This window comes from Zootoca vivipara, chromosome 11 (assembly GCF_965207765.1).
Source record: "Zootoca vivipara chromosome 11, rZooViv2.hap1.1, whole genome shotgun sequence".
NCBI classification, from domain to species: domain Eukaryota; kingdom Metazoa; phylum Chordata; class Lepidosauria; order Squamata; family Lacertidae; genus Zootoca; species Zootoca vivipara.
In genome coordinates, this window is record NC_142594.1 from 7,563,800 (window position 1) to 7,576,873 (window position 13,074).

The following is a 13,074-nucleotide window of genomic DNA, read 5'->3' on the forward strand; positions in this document are numbered from 1 at the left end:
GTGCGCCAGGACAAGTCAGGGTGGACTGTGCATGTCCGCACATGCGCAGTCCATCCGGGTTAGCGCTGCTGCTCTGCTCTGCTTCTATCTGTGCGGAGGAGGCAAGGGGCGGGCCGCGAGCGCTGCCGCCGTGCGCTGCCGCCGCACTGCCACCACCATAGTGGAGCTAGTGTGGAGCTAGGGGCGGGCCCCCCCTACGCCCCTCCCTTGCTACGCGCCTGCCCGTCACAGGGATTTGAACTGCTGGCCTTCCGATCGGCAAGCCCACAGCGCCACCTGCGTCCCTGGTTCTGCCTTACGTTTAGTATATTGTATATTAGTATATTGAAAACATTCATTCAGACACTTCGTTCATTACCCCAACAAATGCTGGTAAGGCTCTCGGGGCACAATTGTGACACAAACTATTTTTAAAATGTTGAACTCTCCTACCTTACCCCAGGCAGTCCTGGGAATTGTAATTGTGAAGATGCTGAGACCTTTTTATAACCAACTCCCAGTTCTACCAACTGTTTCAAAAGGGACTTGTCTGAACCTTTTACATGGTTTAGTTATATGGATCATGGCATCAGTGCGGAAGGCATAAGTTTAATATAGAATAGATCCCTCCGGAACTATCTGTGACCCTCGTTCAAGCTCCAATTTTGTACATGACCTAGACACAACAGCATCCTGACCTATTGGCTGCAGAAAATAATGGAGTACCGATCTCTGTATTTGCCAGACAGATCTACTTGTCACCCTCCTGTAAGCAGGAACCAGATTTCACAGAGACAATTAAAATCTTAAGGTAAAAAGGTATGATTCGGGAGCTGTAAAGATAAAGATATGGTCTTTCCTCAGTTAATAAGCCCTTAAAGTGTGCATATCTGGCCAATCAAAAATGCCAAACATGCTATTTTTCTCTTTTTTAAACCAAACTGAAAAATAAAGCAGGTCTCAGCCCTAATCATCACCCCCAAACCTCCTGAAAAATGGCCTTCAGCAGCTTCTGCGCTACTTCCCAGCGCTCTGGTAATGTTTTAAAGACACCAGCCAATATTCCACTGGAATGTTGGCACTCCCTTAGCAACACGCCAGATGCAAAAGCTGGCATTGAAAGTGAATTTCTGCCCCACTTACCTGAAACACTACTCTGCATTTTTGTGAATTCAGGCACCACTAGCCTTTCTAAAGAGGAAAGCAGCTGAAATGGTTTAGGATCCATTTATTCATAGGCTTCTTTGCACAGGCAACCTTTTAGGGGCCACATGGAGGTGGGGGGGGGAGGCTATAAGCAAATATGGCCAGGGCGATGAATGTGATGGACTACATTACAGACCCTCCAAGCGTCCCATTTTTCTGGGGACATTCCAGGATTTTTAGAAGCCATCCCGGTTTCTGATTTGATCCCCCCGAATGTCCCACCTTCCCTTATGTTCGTCCCTATTTTATTTGGAAAAATGTTGGAGGGTATGCTGTTATCTGATTCCTGAGCCATCTGAAGGCAGCTGTGAATAAGGCAAATTTTTAATATGGTAATGCTTTTTTATGTTGTTTTATGTGTTGGAAGCCGCCCAGAGTAGCCCAGTCAGATGGGTGGGGTATAACTGGTAAAATAATCAGGGCTTTTTTCAGCCAGAGCTCACTGGGACTCTGTTTCAGCCCCTCTCAGAGGGGCGCCATTGCCACTTAGCAATGTTTTCTTCTGAAATGTTTAAGATTTTTTTTTTTTTGATAAATACCGGTATGTGTTAAATATGTATTCTGTAGTTGACCTCCTTTGCAAGGTTTTATTTTGAAACTTTTAAGATAATATTTTAGTTTCCTGTTCATTATGTTGCTTTGGCTGTATACTTTATATTTGACTTTCTTCAGTAATGTTTAATTTTGGATTGTTTTATTGATGTTTCAATGTGCTGCAAACCGCTTTGAGATTTTTATTTAAAATATAAAGCAGTATGTAAATGAAATGAATAATAATAATAATAGAACAAGGGAGGCGTTCATTGTGAAGTTCTGGCACCTCTTTTTCTAGAAAAATAGCATTAATAATTGTTATAAGAAAAATACTGCTCCCTTTCCCTTATGGGGTATCCAAGAGCCCATATAGAGTCTTTAAGTAGGTCCCTTGTCGGAAGGAGAAAATAACAGAGATTAACCAGAGAATATTGAGAAGCAAGGCAGCTAGTAAGCCTGATCTTTATTAACTGCTGCAACAGGGTGCTCACAGCCACACGCAGGAGGCAGGAAAGACCCAGAACAATGGTGTGCAAGCCCTTATAATGTATAGACTTTTGAAATAGCCCACCCTGTAGCTCAAGAACAACCCCAGAAACATCATACATACATCACAGAAGGAGGAGGGCTACAGCAGAAATGCAGCATGGGGTCTACAACAGAAAGCCTGTCTGGCAGGATACTGATAATGGTCACTTGATTGCTTTACCTGGGCAGCCTGGCCATTCCTTTTGAGATGCTGTACCTTGGTTCTCAAACTTAATCCATTCCAGAAGTCCGTTCCAAAACCAAGGCACACTTTCCCATAGAAAGTACAGTGGTACCTTGCGTTACATATGCTTCAGGTTACAGACGCTTCAGGTTACAGACTCCGCTAACCCAGAAATAGTACCTCTGGTTAAGAACTTTGCTTCAGGATGAGAACAGAAATCGTGCTCCGGCGGCATTGCGGCAGCAGGAGCCCCCGTTAGCTAAAGTGGTGTCTCAGGTTAAGAACCGTTTCAGTTTAAGAACGGACCTCCGGAATGAATTAAGTTCTTAACTGTAATGGGGAAGGATTCATCCGTTCCAGACTTTTAAAAACAACCCCTCAAACAGCAATTTAACATGAATTTTACTATCTAACAAGACCATTGGTCCATAAAATGAAAGCAATAATCAATGTACTGTAAAGGTAAAGGTATCCCTGACTGTTTGGTCCAGTCGTGGACGACTCTGGGGTTGCGCGCTCATCTCGCTCTATAGGCTAAGGGAGCTGGTGTTTGTCCGCAGACAGTTTCCGGGTCATGGGCTGAAGGCAGCCTTCTTTAGGGATGCCTTTAATGTTTAATCGATTATTTTATTTTATTTTTCTGTTGGAAGCCGCCCAGAGTGGCTGGGGAGGCCCAGCCAGATGGGCGGGTTATATATAATATATTATTATTATTATTATTATTATTATTATTATTATTATTATTATTATTATGTGGCCAGCATGACTAAGCCACTTCTGGTGAAACTTTTGAACTGCTAGGTTGGCAGGAGCTGAGACCGAATGATGGGAGCTCACCCCGTCTCGGGGATTCAAACCGCCGACCTTCTGATTGGCAAGCCCTAGGCTCTGTGGTTTAGACCACAGCGCTACCCGCGTACTATAAAATAAATAAGGCAGTATTGTGGATGATAAAAATTGAAATTATTATTACCTGCACTGATGATAGTCTTTTTTTTGGAATGGGGGCTTTTATCCATTTCCATTTCCACAGTCACACAATCAATCAGTAGCTGAACTCGGTTCCACAGAGTCACAAAAATAAATTAACCGAAAAAACCTCAAAAATACAAAATAAATAGCAAAAACAAAAGCGGCAAACTTAATCTGTTCTGGAAATCTGTTTGACTTCTGAAATGTTCAAAAACCAAGGTGCAGCTTCTGATCGTTGCAGGTGCCCCAGAAATAATAGCCGACAGCCGCATTGGACGTTCGGCTTCCGAAAAACGTTCGAAAACCGGAACACTTAGTTTCAGGTTTTTGGCATTTGAGAACCAAGGTACCACTGTACAGTACTTAATTCCTGAATCCAGGTCACAGGCTCACCATAGTATACCCTTAAGATAGGATTTGTGAACAAAGAGACAATGGGGAGGCTTTTCCGATTTCCTTCCTCACTGCAGAGAATATCTGAGGCCGCTGGAAGAGTCAGAATGGCTTCAGGATTGCTCTCCTGTACTATTTCAGACATGTGGTTTATATACTTATGTATATATTTGCCTTGTAGATTTAGGAACATATGATTTATATATATGTGAGACCTTGGAATTCCTATATCATCATCATCATCAAATAGGATGCCCCTATTTTAATCAGAGAAATGTTGTAGGGTATGGAGAAAGTTGTGGAGTGGGGCCAGCGAGAGGTGTGCCCAGGCAAGGCATGGTCTGGGGAAGGAGGTGGCCTAGCCAGGGCCGATTTAGGTTTGATGAGGCCCTAAGCCAGGGGTCAGCAACCTTTTTCAGCCATGGGCTGGTCCACCGTCCCCCAGACCATGTGGTGGGCTGGACAATATTTTGAAGAGAGAAAAAATGAATGAATTCCTATGCCCCACAAATAACCCAGAGATGCATTTTAAATAAAAGGACACATTCTACTTAAAACATGCTGATTCCTGGACCGTCTGCGGGCCGGATTGAGAAGCTGATTGGGCCGTATCCGGCCCACGGGCCTTAGGTTGGCTATCCCTGCCCTAGGCTACTGAAGCTAATGGGGCCTTTTATATGTCCAGTTGTCCTTTGTCAACAACAAATTGTCCCTGCTTTTTTTGTGTTGAATATATGCTATATGCTAATTTTTGGACCTAATAGGTATCTAAAGCCATTTGCACGTGCAGAATGTAGGCACCCTATCTATCTATAGAAATGAGCAAAGCAGTGATATTTTAGGGAGCAGGCTAGCAGGCCATTACCGGTACTTGCATCATAGGAGCCTACACAACACAAAACACTGTTGCTGTATGGAGGTTTTATTTTATTTGTTTTTCATCTTACATTTTGGAAATGTACATCCAGGGTTCTTTTCCCCCTTTGAATTTTTTGGGGGTCCCCAAGAAAGCGGGGCCCTAAACTATAGCCTGTTTAGTATATAGGTACCATAAATCCGGCACTGCTCAGGGAGGAGCTAAATCCGGCGCTGCCAAACGACAGTCGGGTTTTATTATTAATTTGATCGGGTTTCACGACTGATTGATGGATTGCTTCGATTCAGTGCGAGTGACCAGGCGACCCCCCCACCCCCGCCCCGCGACGCAGCCGGGCCGAGCTGCGCGGTCGCAGGAGGCGAGCTTGGGAGGGGGCGCTGCTGCCGAGAGCCGGAGGAAGTGCTCGCTTGGCCTCCCCTGGAAGTGACACGCGCCAGGCTGGGCGCCGAGCTGCGCGGTCGGGCCGGGCCGGGCCGGGCTGCGGCTCCCCCGGTTTACCATGTCCCGGCGCGACGGAGCGAGGAGCGGCAGCGGCCTGAAGCGGCACCGGAGCCGCAGCGAGTCGACGTCGTCGTTGCCCGGAGGCAGCCCCGCCGGCTCCAGCAGCCGAGGCCACGAGCGGAAGGAGCAGAAGAGGAAGAAGCGGGAAGTGCAGCAGATCCAGCAGATCCAGCACCTGGAGTCCTTGTAAGGCTCGGGGCTCTCGCTCGGGAAGGGGGCCGGGCGGGGGCGTCGCAGGAGGAGGGGGCAGCGGGGAGGCGCGCGGCGTCCCTAACCCTGATCCCTAACTACAGCTACGTAGCCGTATTGGTCTGCCGTAGTCGAAAGAAAATTTTAAAAAATTCCTTCCAGTAGCACCTTAGAGACCAACAAAGGTTCTACTGGAAGGATTTATTATTATTATTTTGTTCCTTCACAACAGCCCTGAGAAGTAGGCTGTTGTTTAGTCGTTTAGTCGTGCCTGACTCTTCGTGACCCCATGGACCAGAGCACGGCAGGCACTCCTGTCTTGCACTGCCTCCCGCAGTTTGGTCAGACTCATGTTGGTGGCTTCGAGAACACTGTCCAACCATCTCGTCCTCTGTCGTCCCCTTCTCCTAGTGCCCTCCATCTTTCCCAACATCAGGGTCTTTTCCAGGGAGTCTTCTCTTCTCATGAGGTGGCCAAAGTATTGGAGCCTCAGCTTCAGGATCTGTCCTTCCAGTGAGCACTCAGGGCTGATTTCCTTAAGAATGGATAGGTTTGATCTTCTTGCAGTCTGTGGGACTCTCAAGAGTCTCCTCCAGCACCATAATTCAAAAACATCAATTCTTCGGCGATCAGCCTTCTTTATGGTGCAGCTCTCACTTCCATACATCACTACAGTACTGGGAAAACCAAAGCTTTAACTATACGGACCTTTGTTGGCAAGGTGATGTCTCTGCTTTTTAAGATGCTGTCTAGGTTTGTCATTGCTTTTCTCCCAAGAAGCAGGTGTCTTTTAATTTCGTGACTGGTGTCACCATCTGCAGTGATCATGGAACCCAAGAAAGTAAAATCTCTCACTGCCTCCATTTCTTCCCCTTCTATTTGCCAGGAGGTGATGGGACCAGTGGCCATGATCTTAGTTTATTTGGTGTTGAGCTTCAGACCATATTTTGCGCTCTCCTCTTTCACCCTCATTAAAAGGTTCTTTAATTCCTCCTCACTTTCTGCCATCAAGGTTGTGTCATCTGCATATCTGAGGTTGTTGATATTTCTTCCAGCAATCTTAATTCTTTAGCTTCAGCTGAATTTTCTGCATTGTTTTGTAGTAGTGTTTTTTTTTTGTAAAAAAAATGACACTAAATGTATATTTTCAATCTTTTTTCAGCTATGAGAAACTTCCTCCAGGGTTTATTAAGGTAGGTTGGGTAGCTTGTAAAACTGTTTTTTTAAAAAAATGAAAAAACAGTAAACCAGGAACAAATATGCAGTTTCTCTAGAACTTTATATAAAAAGAAACATTGAAGTTTTTTACACAAAATATAATTGAGGGACACACACACAATACTGTGTGTAAAAATACAGCGCAAGACTTTAAAAGCTAAATGAAACTAGAGTAAAACTACATACTTATCCATGGTAGATAAAACGGGTGGTTGAATTAGATGACCCCAAAGCTCCCTATTGCAATCTCATGTACCCTGAGGTGAGTGAGTTTGTTTGTGGTAGCCACATAGTTAACAGATCAGAATTGGAAGCCTAATAATAATAATAATAATAATAATAATTTATTATTTATACCCCGCCCTTCTGGCTGGGTTTGCTCAGCCACTCTGGGCGGCTTCCAACAGAAAAATAAAACACAGTAATCTATTAAACATTAAAAGCCTCCCTGAACAGGGCTGCCTTCAGATGTCTTCTAAAAGTCTGATAGTTGTTTTCCTCTTTGACATCTGTTGGGAGGGCGTTCCACAGGGCTGGTGCCACTACCAAGAAGGCCCTCTGCCTGGTTCCCTGCAACTTGGCTTCTCGCAATGAGGGAACCGCCAGAAGGCCCTCGGTGCTGGACCTCGGTGTCCGGGCAGAATGATGGAGGTGGAGACGCTCCTTCAGGTATACTGGACCAAGGCCATCTAGGGCTTTAAAGGTCAGCACCAACACTTTGAACTGTGCTCGGAAACGTACAAATGCTTTTTTCAGCCTGTCTAGACCTCTTGGTGCGCACACCGGCCTGGTTCTGCAGAATTTAAAGGAAGCCCTGATTAAAGGTCTGTCTTTCTCCAGAAGTGCAAACCATAAGTCTGAATTGGTTGTGGGCTAAACAGTTGAAGGTGATAGCAGATCTGCTGGAAGAAAGTAAGAAAGTTAGAGTGTCTTGCAGCCCGTCCCACCTCGCAGGGATGGAGGTTAGACCAGTTCATCCCATTTTGTTTTCGCGGCTTCATTTCATTTGATTTGCTTCTTGTGTGTACAGGAAGATGAGACTAAACCGGAAGACTGCATTCCTGACGTACCTGGCAATGAAAATGCCCGAGAATTCCTTGCCCACGCCCCAACCAAAGGGCTTTGGATGCCATTGGGGAAGGAGGTCAAAGTTATGCAATGTGAGTGAGGAAAGTAGACTTCTGTGCAGCTTTTGGGGAACGGGGAACAAAGAATGAATGGCTTGGCTGGCTGGGGCTGATGGGAATTGTAGTTCAAAATATCTGTAGGGGACCAAGTTGATGACAAGCTGGACTTGACAGGCTGGAGAGAAGGAATGAGGATTTAGAGCAGGCATCCCCAAACTTCGGCCCTCCAGATGTTTTGGACTATAATTCCCATCATCCCTGACCACTGATCCTGTTAGCTAGGGATCATGGGAGTTGTATGCCAAAGCATCTGGAGGGCCGCAGTTTGGGGATGCCTGATTTAGAGGCAGGAGTCAACTGATATGCAGGCAAAGAAGTTCTAGAAGGGTTTAGCAAAATCTTGGCAAAGGAGGCAATGGTGTCTCTAATAATAATAATAATAATAATAATAATAATAATAATAATAATAATATAATTTCTATACTGCCCTATACCCAAAGGTCTCAGGGCGGTTCACATAAAATATCAAATACATAAAATCAAAACAAAACCAACAACCCAATAAAAAAACCCCAAAAGAGCCAGCATATATTTTTAAGAGCCAGCATTTTAAGAAAGGGTATAGGATGTAGATCAGGCATAGGCAAACTTGGCCCTCCAGATGTTTTGGGACTACAACTCCCATCATCCCTAGCTAACAGGACCGGCGGTCAGGGATGATGGGAATTGTATTCCCAAAACATCGGGGGGGGGACTGAATTTGCCTACGCCTGATGTAGATCAAGTCAGGCAAAGGCTTAGTTGAAAAGGAACGCCAGGCAAGTTGAAGGCGCCAGGCAAACCTCCCTGGGGAGAGCATGCCACAGACGGGAGCCACTGCAGAGAAGGCCCGTTCTCGTGTTGCCACCCTTCTGACCTCCTGCAGAGGAGCCACACAAAGAATGGCCTCAGAAGATGATCTCAGGGTCCGGGTAGGTTCATATGGAAAGAGGTGGTCCTTGAGGTATTGTGGTCCAGAGCCATCTATGTGGGGCTTACCACAGCCAATGCAGAATGCTGCAGCACGGTGGCTGATAGCTTGTAGCACAGGCACCCCCAAACTTCAGCCCTCCAGATGTTTTGGAGTACAGTTCCCATCTCCCCCAACCACTGGTCCTGTTAGCGAGGGATCATGGGAGTTGTAGGCCAAAACATCTGGAGGGCCACAGTTTGGGGATGCCTGTTGTAGCACCTCTACTCAGCAGATCTATGCTGGTTGCTGATCCGGAACTTGGAGATGTTGGAAGCCTTGTACAGCTCGGGGCCAGTTTACCTGTGCGATCGCCTTCCGCCATTTTTGCCTGCTTGTCCGCTTTGAACTGACCGAAAGACCACACCTGTGAGGGCGAAGGAAGCCCCAGAGAGAGCAGCGGCTCAGTGGGGCTTTGTTTAGGCTGCCGAGCCACCCCATCTAACAGCTGATGTTTGCAGTAGCACATCAGCACTGGCCATTTTTACAGCCCCAGAGCTGCAATTATGGTGGGTATTTTTGGATACAGTGTTTTTTTGTCTGGATTGGAGAGAGAGTGGCAGAGAGGGCGTTTAGAGGGTATGCCCAAATTTATGCAATTTCACTTATGTGCAGGGTCGTAACTAGGGGGTGGTGAGGTGCCCCCCCCCCTGCCAGGGGTGCAGGCGAGGGGGCACGCAAAACTGGCTAAAAATATGTCCATAAATATTTGGACATATTTGAATAAAAATAATGGTTGTCCCCTCATAAGAAAAGGCTTTAAATAGAGGGTGAATTGAATGGGTGGAGTGGGGGGTTGGAGGAGAGGCAGAAAGAGCAGCTAATTTGTCCATGGCTAGAGGGCGCAATCTGGACAGATTTCTAATTTCTCCCTCAAGGCTGGAGATGTAAACGTTATGGACACAGAACGGGAGACAAAGAATGCCCCTTCTTCATTAAAGGCAACCAGAAGCTAGAACAATTCAGAGTAGTAAGTAAAACATTGCGGCATTACGGTAGTTTATTAATGATGTTTTTGAAAATTCTGCTACGTTAAGAGTGTCTGAATTCCTTCTTTTAACCAGAGGGCAGAACTATTTCTGTTATGAGGGAACTTTGTATCTTCTGCAGCGTGCTGTTATGTGGAAATTCAGAGATAGAGGGGAGAGGTTGCTTAATTTCCCCTCTGTCCTTGGATTTCCCCCATCACATAGTCCCTACTGCAGTTTTTAAGGTTTTTTATCCCCAGCTTGGTAATGAAACAATCACCAGTGATTCTGCATGAGGACATAGCCTGGCAAGGTCTTTGCTTGAATCCTTAGGAAACACAGCAATTATTTAAAAACAAACAAGTTGCAATTTATTCTATTGGGCAATGATCTTCCCTCCCCCTTTTTCTTTGAAGGCACACGAAGACCCCATGTATGATATTATAAGGGAAAATAAACGCCATGAGAAGGAAATGCGGTAAGACTGATTCCTGTTTTAAACTGGGTCCATGCAATAATACAGTAACCACAATCATAATAGCACTCTATAGAGTGTTTGGAGGCCTCCATATGCTATAGCAAGGGTCAGCAACCTTTTTCAGCCGTGGGCCGGTCCACCGTCCCTCAGACCTTGTGGGGGGCTGGACTATATTTTGGGGGGGAAAGAAAAATGAACGCATTCCTATGCCCCACAAATAACCCAGAGATGCATTTAAAATAAAAGGACACATTCTACTCATGTAAAAACACACTGATTCCTGGACCGTCTGCGGGCTGGATTGAGAAGGCGATTGGGCCAGATCCGGCCCCCGGGCCTTAGGTTGCCTACCCCTGTGCTATAGGAACATAGGAAGCTGCTTTTGCTGCATCAGAGCATTGGGTACTTCCAGCTCTGTATTGTCTACACTGATTTGCAGAGGCTCTCCAGGGTTTCAAAAAAGGAGACATTCCCAGGCCTACCTGGAGGGAGGCCTCAGGGATTGAACCTTCTGCAAAGCAAATGCTTTACCAGTGAGTTACACCCCTTCCTCTAATAATAATCATTTTTTTAAATATAAAAAACAGTCTTATCCTCAGGCCAGGGCATGTGTGTGAGTGAGGCTGAGCTTACCAATTACGCATGATGAAATTTTTTTAACCCAGGGGAACTCTTGATTCAAAGTTCAGTGTGTCTGCCACTACATTTCAGTAGCTCATCTAAGGGTGATGGTTTGAAACGTTCAGTGTTGCTTTCAAGGGTAGAGACCTCCACTTTTCCTGTCGTAATTTCCATTTCCATTTAAGACTACCACCCACCTAAAAAAACAAAACTACAGGTGGTTTGCCATTGCCAAGCAAAAGGGGGAATTTGATCTTGTGTTCACTGGTCATTTGTACATTTAGGATACAACAGTTGAAGCAGCTGCTAGAGGATTCCACTTCGGATGAAGACAGCAGCAGCAGCAGCTCCAGCTCCAGCTCTTCAGGATATAAAGGAAAACACAAGAAAAAGAGAAAGAGGAAAGAAAAGAGGAAGAAAAAGAGAAAGCACAAATCTTCTAAACCAAGCAAGAGGTCCAAACTGCATTGAGGATACTTGTGGCGAGCTTGCAATATCTTACGAACCATTCAGAGAACAATTCTCTGCAAAGGGCGTGTTTTAGGTGCTCCTTGGTGTCATTTTGTGAGTTGCCCTATCAGGTCTCCCCCACTGTCCCTCCACATTGCATTTTTCTCATTGTTCAGGTTTGACAAAGTTTGGTACTTTGAGAACAGAGGGCTGCACCTGAGATAAAGAGCCTCTGGTGTCTAAGTGTTATTCTCTCCATCCCCTGCAACTTCCCTTTTTGGCAGTTCTTGGGCACTATTGCCCCCCCCCCCCAATTTTCTTTTTAGCCTTCTGGGAGGTCAAAAATTAAATTAGAATTTTCAGGCAGGGGGAAGCTGCCAGTGGAGAAGTTAGCCACATAGCTCCCAAGGCGTATAGAAGCGCCCCGTGGTATTTTCTTGGAGAATATGGAGAAAGGGATTCCTTTAGTGACATGTAAACAAGGCCTCTGTCATTCTGCACAGCCAATACCTGGGCTTTGTTGAAAGAAGACTAACAAGGAATGACTCTGGCCACTCAGTTTCTGAGGCACACAATGGGAAAAATCAAGAGAACTACAAAGGAACTTGGTGTGAAGTTACTTCACTCAAATTGCCTGTACTGTAGTTGACTTTTTATTATTCTACAGAACAGTGTGATTAAACAGAGATTACAGTATTGTGGAAACTGGTTTGTTTTCTGCCATTGGAGGAAATGTCTTCATGACTGCAGTTGGACCTCGATGTAAACATTTTTGCTTTAACTTAATGCTAGCCTGTAAAATCGGTGACCCACTCAGCCAAATGCAGTCCAGCAGCCTTATATGACAGAACACGAGGGGCTCTTCAAATCTCCTGTTTGGGCCGTCTGCTTGGAACTGTAGCAGAAGGGGTTGTCAAGCAATGGAACGGGGTTGGTGGTCTGCATTCAGGTTGCAGGATCACAAGCTGTAGAGAACCAGATTTAAAGCTCTCTGTCCCATGTGATTTATGGTACAGTTTTGTTTTGTCTGATAATTCCATACTTGAAAGTGTAGTGTATATGATGTAGCCACAACAAGCCTTTTCGTTTACAGGGCAAAATGATGCAAATCTTGCATATGATGCTATCTTGCAAGCAGTAGTTTTAAAGAGGTGTGCTTCATACCAAAAGCATACAACAGGATTGGCATTACTGCAATTGAAATCTAGACTTAAATTTCAGTTGCGCCTTTTCCTGCAAATATCATTATGCAGAGCACATAAAAATAGTTCTGCTGCCCTATGGAACTGAAACCTTAAGCGTTAAAAACAATCTTGCTACTATGTTTTAAAAATAATAAGCAGCAAACAGGTTGACTGCTAGAAAGATTGCTTGAAAAGCTAAACATTGCCTGTAAAATAAGTTAGCAAGATATATTCTTTTGGAATATGTTTGTGAAGTGGTTATAACCAGAATATACTTTTACGTAGCATCCCTAGACCATAAATTCAGGTTCTCTTTTGTTAAAAAAACCAGAAGAGAAACCTTATAAGGGTAGAAACGTTAATATTGTTGCAGCCGATTTCTCAAATAAAAAACTCATTCACCTTATTGGCTTGAAGATACATGCCAGTGAATACCAGGTAACAATGAGAGGGCAACAGGAGCTTTTGGGCTACAAAAACTGAAACAACTCTTGCTGTCTCTGGATTTTCACAACATCCAGCAAATTTCTTCTAAAAATGGAACTTTATTCAACCCTGAATGAAAGTTTCTCAAACTAAGTTGCAGTTCCCAAACAGAAAACTTACTTGCTTCAAAGTTTGCCACTTCACGTAAATGTTTGAGGCACTACAATTAA

At 45.0% G+C, this 13,074-nt stretch overlaps 1 protein-coding gene across 2 annotated transcripts; it reads left to right on the forward strand.

Annotated features, from left to right (window-relative positions):
• Nucleotides 1-5,085: 5,085 nt before the first annotated feature.
• On the forward strand, nt 5,086-11,930 carry RP9 (RP9 pre-mRNA splicing factor). Of its 2 annotated transcripts, XM_035129976.3 has the most exons (6): nt 5,086-5,360; nt 6,526-6,556; nt 7,612-7,741; nt 9,596-9,687; nt 10,102-10,163; nt 11,069-11,930. In XM_035129976.3, the coding sequence occupies exons 1-6, from the start codon at nt 5,173-5,175 to the stop codon at nt 11,253-11,255; spliced, it is 690 nt and encodes a 229-aa protein (XP_034985867.2). In that variant the 5' UTR covers nt 5,086-5,172; the 3' UTR covers nt 11,256-11,930. The 2 variants fall into 2 exon arrangements, with proteins under 2 accessions (XP_034985867.2, XP_060136568.1); XM_060280585.2 differs by lacking the exons at nt 6,526-6,556; nt 9,596-9,687.
• The last annotated feature ends 1,144 nt before the right edge of the window (nt 11,931-13,074 follow it).